General features: G+C 44.2%; 1 protein-coding gene across 2 annotated transcripts in view; it reads left to right on the top strand.

Annotated features, from left to right (window-relative positions):
* The window catches only part of LOC104966956 (serine/threonine-protein phosphatase PP1-beta catalytic subunit), a 24,789-nt gene that overhangs the window by 2,892 nt on the left and 12,881 nt on the right, over positions 1-9,016 (top strand). For both annotated transcript variants that reach the window (XM_010796309.1, XM_010796311.1), the window contains exons 3-7: positions 6,595-6,825; positions 7,011-7,115; positions 7,534-7,605; positions 7,964-8,115; positions 8,623-8,757. In XM_010796309.1, coding sequence (XP_010794611.1) covers positions 6,595-6,825; positions 7,011-7,115; positions 7,534-7,605; positions 7,964-8,115; positions 8,623-8,757 — 695 coding nt within the window. The remainder of the gene's footprint in view (positions 1-6,594; positions 6,826-7,010; positions 7,116-7,533; positions 7,606-7,963; positions 8,116-8,622; positions 8,758-9,016) is intronic.

The raw sequence follows: 9,016 nt of genomic DNA, 5'->3' as shown, positions 1-9,016 counted from the left end.
AGCCCTGGGAGTATCGACTATTTTAACCTTTTTCCTCTTCTCAACACGTATCAGTAGGGCTGTTTTAGCCTGCCATCTCCATAATATATTATAGAGAACAAAGGATACTCATTTACCCTAACATTGAACCTCTCCTGAAAACCTGAACATTAATCTGTCGCATTTCCGGGAGACGGTTACATGTACGACATGATATCCTGCAAAACTGACAGGCTAAAACGGCTCTGTCCCATACGTTAAAAACACTTTTCCCCGACTATTTTCAAACAACTTCTTCCCCGCCTTTTCAAGACACTTGTTCTGGGTTATTAGGCCTGCTCAGTTTTTTTGCCGCACCGATATCATTTAACATGGAATCTCCTCCTGGAAAATGGACATATTCCTGTGCATTTCCAGGAAATCGATTCAATGTTAGAATGATACGTGCAAAATGACAGGCCTACACACTCCTCTTCCAGACATTTAAACAACACTTCTTTCTGACTAGTTTTAGAACGAACTTTTCCACCTTGTCAAGACACTTTTCTGGGTTAGTAGCCCTGTCAATCCTTTGCACCGTATATTTAACATAGGAATCTTCTCCTGGGAAACTCGGAGCATATTCCTGTGCATTTCCAGGAGATGTTCATGTTAAATGGATATCGTCGCAAAATGACAGCTAACAACTCTCTTCCAGACGTTTACCAAAACACCTTTCCCCGAACATTTCAAACATCTATTTCTGGGCTTGCTAAAGTGCTGGTGATGAGCCCCTGATAAGTATGCAGACTATTAAAGGGTTACCGGGGAGAGCATGAAAATATCCTCCACAGGAAGGGGTGGTGGTGCCCGTGAAAATAAGGCCAATATGGATGCGTGAGGGAGGATAAAGCACGGCAAACACAACACCCACCATTTTATAGGGTCGAGGAGCATAGAGGATTCATAGTAGGGGATAGTACTACAGGGTATGAACCAGGGGGGGGATGCTTATATCACAGAAAGAAGAGAGAACCAGAGACCACGAAGTGACAACAGAATTAGGGAGCAGATTGCGGAGGTACCTCAGTCCAGTCTTATGGCTCTGGGGGAGGCTAAAGAAAAATAATCAAACACACGAGAATACAAAATTCTGATCGGAAGACTTAACGAGGTGCATGTGAGGGAGGCCGTGCTGCGAGCTGCTTCGGGGGGTGTGTGAGCGGGCTAAAGCGCGGTGTTTTCCAACCGAATACCTACATGTATAGATGAAGAACATGACAAATAAAAGAGCAGAGTGTGATGTGAGGGAGCCGTGCTGGAGCTGCTTCCGGGGGTTGTGAGGGGCTAAAGCGAGGTTGCTTTTCCCCGGTCTATTTGATGAAGCACTGACATGAGCAGAGTGCGCATGCTGAGGGACGCGCTGCTGGAGCTGCTCGGGGGTGTGTGGAGCGGGCTAAAGCGAGGGTTTTTCCCCGGTCTCTTTGATGGAAGACTGCGACATGAGCGAGTGTGCAATGTGAGGGAGGCCGTGCTGGAGCCTGCTTCGGGCGGTGTGTGAGAGAGAGACAAAGCGAGGTGTTTTCGCCCGGTCTAATTTGATGAAGACCTGACATGAGCAGAGTGTGGTAATGTGAGGGAGCCGTGGCTGGAGCCCTGCTTCGGGGGTGTGTGAGGGGCTAAAGCCGGAGGTGTTTTTCCCCGGTCTTATCCAGATGGAAGACTGACATGGAGCAGAGTGGTGCGCATGTGAGGGACCCCGTTTCTGGAGCTGCTGGAGCTGCTTCGGGGGTGTGTGCAGGGGCTAAAAAGCGGGGCGGTTTTTCCCGGTCTATTTGATGGAAGGCGCGGGGACATGAGCCAGGTGTGCATGTGAGGGAGCCGTGCTCGGAGCTGATTTCGGCGGTGGGAGGGGCAAAAGGCGCAGGTGTCTTTCCCGGTCTATTTGATGGGAAGCCGACATGCAGCAGAGTGTGCATGTGAGGGAGCCGTGCTGGCACTGCTGGAGCTGCCTTCCGGGGGTGTGTGAGGGGCTAAAAGCGAGGTGGTTTTCCCCCGGTCTATTTAGGAAGACTGACATGAAGCAGAGTGTGCATGCTGAGGGGAGCCTTGCTGGAGCTCCTGGAGCTGCTTCCGGGGGTGTGTGAGGGGCTAAAGCGAGGTGTTTTCCGCGGTCTATTTGATGGAAGACTGACATGAGCAGAGTGTGCATGTGAGGAGAGCCGTGCTGGAGCTGCTGGAGGCTGCTTCGGGGTGTCGGTGGGGGCTAAAGCGGGTGTTTTCCCCGGTCCTATTTGATGGAGACCTGCGACTGAGCAGAGTGTGTATGTGAGGGAGCCGTGCAGGACTTGTCTTCGGGGGGTGTGTCTGAGGGGCTAAAGCGAGGTGTTTTTCCCGGTCCTATTTTGATGGAAGACTGACATGAGCAGAGTGTGCATTGTGAGCGGAGCCGCGTGCCTGGAGCTGCTGGAGCTGCTTCGGGGGTGTGTGATGGGGCTAAAGCGAGGTGTTTTCCTCCCGTCTATTGATCGCCAGAGACATGAGCAGACGTGTGCATGATGAGGGAGCCGTGCTGGAGCCTGACTTCGGGAGTGTGTCAGAGGGCTAAGAGCGAAGGTGTTTTCCGCCGGTCTCATTTGATGGAAGACCTGACATGAGCAGAAGTGTGCATGTGAGGGAGCCTTGCTGGAGCTGCTGGAGCTGCTTCGGGGGTGGTGGTGAGGGGCTAAAGCGAGGTGTTTCCCCCGGTCTCTAATTTGCATGGGAGGACGGACATGACCAGAGTGTCGCCATGTGAGGGAGCCTTGCTGGAGCGTGCTGAGCTGCTTCGGGGGTGTGTGAGGGCCTAAGCGAGTGTCTTTCCCGGTCTATTTGATGGAAGACTGACATGAGGGCAGAGTGTGCCATGCTTTGAAACTAATCCAGCCACGCTTCAGCATGCTATTATTGAGGGTTATAAATCCGTACCTTTCACCATGCCAGTGTAGCTGCATTTAAAAAAAGCTTACAGCAGAACGCGGTATTTAGCCCCCCAGGCCCAGGCGGTCTCCCATCCAAAGCACTGTGACCGGCCGGGACCCGACCCTGGATACTGATGGGTCTCTGAACACAATCTGACTTTTACACACTGTGAGAGGTTTAATCCGATTTTCAGCCAACCTCTTTCCCGCGCAGAAAACCTAGTTTAAAATACGCGTGGTCACCATGGTGGGGATTTTAGGAAATGTACCTGTGTGTGTGGGCGGAGCTTCCTGCACTTTAATCCATTGATTTGCCCTGTTTTTTGTTGTTATTTTTTACTATTATGCACCTGTGCTCCTGGGATGACTGCGTCTCACTGTGGGACACATGAAAACTGCCACCAATCACTTTGTGCTTTTTAAACAGTTTAAATATCTTTTTCACACTTAAACACGCTTTCTGCTGGAAATCATTTCTAAGTCCATTATTAACCGTTATGGAGGGGCTGCAGGAACACTTTCCCCGGCTTTGCAAACTTTATTCCTGGGTAAAATAATCAATTGTTCGCCTGCTTTCCGTGAGCACCTCTGCGGCTGTTCGATTAACAGATGAATGCACTTTTAAGTACCTCATGGTACACCGTTCATATGGTTCCCTAAACACAGTGCACACAGTCTGGAGCTCTCACTGGGGCCCTGCACGGCTCCAGTCCCGGCGTTTTAACGAACGGACGGATTTCCGCGCCATTTGGCCATTCAAATGTTAACGAAACGGCCAGACTTCCGTGCTCGCATCAGCGGCTGTTCGGATTAAAACAGCTTAATGCGCTTTTACCACTCACGCAGCCAGAATTCCCTGCTCCTTTCCTGGGTTACACAAAGTGAGGTGACGCGGGCCTGTCCTCTGAGTCTCCCGCCTCTCAGAGACTAATTTCTGGGTAAAAAAAGCCATCATGTGCTCCGCCCCCTGGATGCTCTGCATGTGTGTGTGCCTGTGAGTCTCTGGCTACTGTCCACAATGCTGCCGCATTATGAAGGCACTATTTCGGATACATTTTCTTCATTTCACCACTTTTTCATGGTTTTATTATGTACTATTAGTTTATTATTCATTGTATATATGTATACTGTGTATACTGTTTTTGTAAAAATCATGTGATTATTAAAATATATTAGCAGTAGACCAAATATGTGACCCGCTCTATCGAAATCAGTCGGAAGTCGCAACGGCTCATTTCAAAAATAAACGTGGATTTGCATAAAAAACTATTTTTTCGGGGTTCGGGTGTTTTGTTTGATTTTAAACAAACAAAGTCTTGGCTTTCAGAATATGAAACTTTTATTTCCAAACTCACACGATAAATCATTCTTTAAGCTTGTAAAGGGAAATGACAGGCAATCTGCTCTTCCGCAGCGCCGCTCCCCCTCCCTCCGGCTGACATTATGAATGTAAGCGTAGAGTAATCATAAATAACACGGCAGGGTCCGTTACAGTTTGTTTTCATCTGATTTCAATTAAAACAAAGTCTTGGCTTTCAGAATATTAAACTTGTTTCGGCAAATTCAGATGATAAATACAACTTTGAAGCTTGTAACGGCATAATTACAAGCGGAGAATGGAGTAACTTAACATCACAGCAGGCATAACAACAGCCGGTGTTTCTCGTGAGGGTTTCCCCCGGGAAACAAACGCAATACACACAAACGCAAAATTACACAAACACACACACACGTATACACACACACACACACTCGCGAGCTTCTCCCAGACCAGCAATCCAAACGAAAATATCTTCCCTCCGTAGTATTTTGATCATTTGCTCCGCTAATAATCAATCAGATCGATGGATTCCAGAGAAGAGAAAACTTTGAAGGCCTTTTTCTCAAAATGATGACTCGGTGACAGTCATTATATAATGTGACATATTTCGCTTAATATTTGGAGTACAAAAACAATCCTGATATCATTAGAAAGCTAGGAATATCCTCTTTCCAGCAGTGTATACAACTCAAAATGTGTCTTCGGGTCAATGCGACTGATTTCGATAGAGCAGGTCACAAATGAGAAAAGTGCCGGTCAAATGTCTTCTTTGTTATTTATTGTGCTTTAAAACAAATTGATATGATTCGATATTAAACAAACTAATTATAGTAGATTAACTATATTATTCAAAAGTGAACAGTAACTTACAACTAGAGAATGCAATTCCTGAAGAAATTGCTAGTGGGAATGCTTTATGCAGAAAATGTGATGCTTAACTGCTATGCTGAAATGTAATGTGTAAGAAGAAAGTGAAGAATTTAGATTGAAATTATACATGAACACTGGGGGCTTGAATGTGTGATGAGAGAAGAAAAGAAAGTAAAAAGGCTTGGAAAAGCAACAGAATATTTGAACTGCAAACTTCTGAACTAACTTGATGGCGAATGATCTGTCGCCATGGCAAAAAAAATCTGAAGAAAACCTCTTTAACAAAGTCTGAACGACGTTTAATATCTCTAAAAGTAAGAATCAGATTTAAAAGTTGTTTTACACGAATAAGGTCAGAAGGATGTGTAACATTTTAAAGTTAGAATGAGGTTTCTGAGTGAAAGTATGAATGAACAGTTAGCAGTTGAAGTCGCATGAAGATTTGTTGAAGTTGAAGAATTTCTCCATTGACTTCAATGGTTAAAAATGTAATGTATTATGGGATGTATCTCTGGAATTATGAAAGTTATGAATGAGAAAAGTAATAGCCATCGATTCCCGACGGGCTGAACGTTTTGATGTTTGAAAGGAGTTTCTGCGATGTTCAATGCGGGAGGAGAAGAGGGCCAAAATAAGTCGGCGGAATAATAATAAACTTTTCGTGCGTAGAATAACAGTTAGTTGGAATGCTGTTAACAGCATTCCCACTAAATAACACGGGAATAATAAACGGAGCGCTCTCTCACCCTCCTGACAGCCCGTCTTGCAGCTCGCGGACCAGTAATGAGTGATCCGACAGTAAAACTAAACATATCTATAACTAGTTACGGTAGTTTGAGAGGTAATTAAAATAGCTACCTGTGATATTCTAACCTGAAGTGTGTGTTTTGCTCCGCTCACCGCTGCATGTGATCATGCAGAGCTGCGTGTCGACTCGTCAGCAGCTGATCTCTCTCTCCCGTCAGATTAGACTTCACTCGCGTTTATGTCCATATCGATCAGATCTAGCTAGTTCTAGCTAATGATATGACTACCTGCTTATTAAAAGACACCTAAACAATAAGTGTCGCTATGCAACTGGGTGAGGCCACAAAGTATAGCGCAGCATTATGCATTTGTTTACATGCCCACCGGAACCCCGAGGCATTACCAACAGATCAACGCACAATCAACCCATACAGGACATCTCTTTCTCCACATTACGTGTTAGACATTAGAATTGACTATTCTTGTCTGTCTGAGACTGCCAAGGCACACNATTAAGTGTTAGACATTAGAATTGACTATTCTTGTCTGTCACATAAGTGCCGCAACTGATGCGGTATTGCGCTAAGGGGAAATTATTTTGACCGGAGAGATTTAGATTTGCCGATCTTCAGCATATTTTAACGGTCGTAGTCCGGTAATTACCGGCTAACGGGAACTCTGGATTGTGATGTTATTTGCGTTAATGTATTGGATAATGAGCTGAACATATCCTTCCAGGTGATATCCATGGACAATACACAGACTTGCTGAGGCTATTCGAATATGGAGGCTTCCCTCCAGAGGCCAACTATCTGTTTCTGGGGGATTACGTGGACAGAGGGAAGCAGTCGCTGGAGACCATCTGCTTGCTGCTCGCCTACAAGATCAAATACCCAGAAAACTTCTTCTTGCTCAGGGGGAACCACGAGTGTGCTTCCATCAATCGCATTTACGGATTCTATGATGAGTGTAAGTTGGAAAACACACTGCCCTTGCTACATATGCATATTGATCACTGTCCTTATTGTGAGTTGGCCTAATGTAAAAATATAATAGCAAATCTGAATTTAGAAATCTAGTAAGTCGAAGAGTTTTCTTTTCAACTGCTCATTTCCTGATTTGTCTGTATGATTTCTTTTTTTTTTATTTCTCAGGCAAGCGCAGGTTCAACATAAAGCTCTGGAAGACCTTCACAGACTGTTTTAATTGTCTGCCCATTGCTGCGATCATTGATGAGAAGATCTTCTGCTGCCATGGAGGTTTGTGATGCGCTTCTGTTGAGTAGCAGCCACTGAATAATGAGGATAATACACGTGTCTCTGCGTAAATTCATTTAGAGTCTACACAAGTTTAAAAAAGGTGATGGCGCTATTTATAAGCATTCGGTATTTGATGAGGGGAGTCATATTTTGAAGTTGTACCAATATATACAACTTGTAATGTTTTTCTATACTACTACTATAGTTACTTAAAATACACCAGAAGTATCTACACATCTTAATCATGATGCAATATTAATGATGATGCTATTGAGAATACAGTTTTATTTAAATAATATGTTCTCACATCACTACCTGCAACTCAACCCAGACCATTTTGCTTTAGTACAAATACCACATTTTGCAGGATTTTCTGTAGTGTGTGCCGATTTTATTACAATCTTCTTTTCCTCCTCAGGGCTCTCACCTGATCTACAGTCCATGGAACAAATTCGACGCATCATGAGACCCACTGATGTGCCAGACACAGGTCGGTTCTGTTTGTCTGAACTAAAACGAGACAAAATCTTAATCAGCTGATTGCATCTTTCACTGGGTGTTTCTCAATACTGTTATATACTGGATAGATTTATCAAAGTTCTTTAACTGCTCATAATGAGTGCTAAACATGTAATTTAAAAAGTGTTTGTAGTAGGAGTAGTAGTAGTAGTAGTAGTTGTAGTAGTAGGAGGGCTGGTTGGTTGATGCCAGAAAAACTGCAGTTGAACACAAAGCACTTAAAGATGGGACGGTAGTGAAAACCCTCTGGTGTTGAATACAATAAACCAGAAGGTGGTGTTAATACACTTCCATCAGTGATCACTGCTTGTCTTTACTGTTTGCTCCAGGCTTGCTGTGTGACCTGCTGTGGTCCGACCCAGACAAAGACGTCCAGGGCTGGGGAGAGAACGACCGGGGAGTGTCCTTCACCTTCGGGGCCGATGTGGTCAGCAAGTTCCTCAACCGTCACGACCTGGACCTCATCTGCAGAGCACATCAGGTAACGCTACGCAGCTACAATCAAAATAACACCATGGAGAATTCAACTTTTATAAAGTAAAATAACCTTATTTTTTAAAATAATTTCATGTAAATACGTTACAGCCTGCATAGAAAAAGACAAAAAAATAGTGTTGATTATTGGTTGAGATGAACATATTCATAAAACACACTGATCTAATGTAGCAGCTCACTTATATAAATATACGTAACGTTTTTTTAAATGCTTCTATCTCTAAAGTCATTTTCTGTTAAGAGACACAATGTGTTAAAAAAAGTATGACCAGTCAATGAAATACCTCGTAATAAACACATCTTTTTGAGTATTTAAGAAAATATGTATTTACGGGGATTAATAAAGGTCCATCTTATCTTAGAGTCTCTGCATTGAGTTATATAATGGCTGGGTTTGGTATTAGAACATATAACACGTTCACACCTGCAAAGGTAGAACCAAAGCGCTACTTGTTATGTTGCTGAAAACCTGACTGATTCTGCCGCCTTACAGGTTGTTGAAGACGGCTACGAGTTCTTTGCCAAGAGACAGCTGGTGACGCTGTTCTCCGCCCCAAACTACTGCGGGGAGTTTGACAACGCAGGCGGCATGATGAGTGTGGACGAGTCCCTCATGTGCTCCTTTCAGGTAACAAAAAACTCTTGCAACATGAATCGTGATATGCTTTAAAGGGATCATTTGGATTGTTTAAGTTGGGTTTTATAAGGTAATTATCTACAGTGTTTCCCCTAGGTTCACTGCTTTGGGGGGGTGTGGGTTTTTTAATCCCCTGGAACAGAGAGAGGAGCTGTGGATTATTGTTATTGATTAATGCATCTGTGTTTCTTAGGGTCAAAAACACTAAACTCACAACTTAAAATGAAAGCGCTTAGTTTCTTTAATAAAA

Source organism: Notothenia coriiceps, unplaced genomic scaffold (genome assembly GCF_000735185.1).
Source record: "Notothenia coriiceps isolate Sejong01 unplaced genomic scaffold, NC01 NC01_scaffold00037250, whole genome shotgun sequence".
Lineage (NCBI taxonomy): Eukaryota > Metazoa > Chordata > Actinopteri > Perciformes > Nototheniidae > Notothenia > Notothenia coriiceps.
The sequence above is the reverse complement of the archived record's forward strand: the minus strand, read 5'-3'. Positions and strand labels throughout refer to the sequence as shown.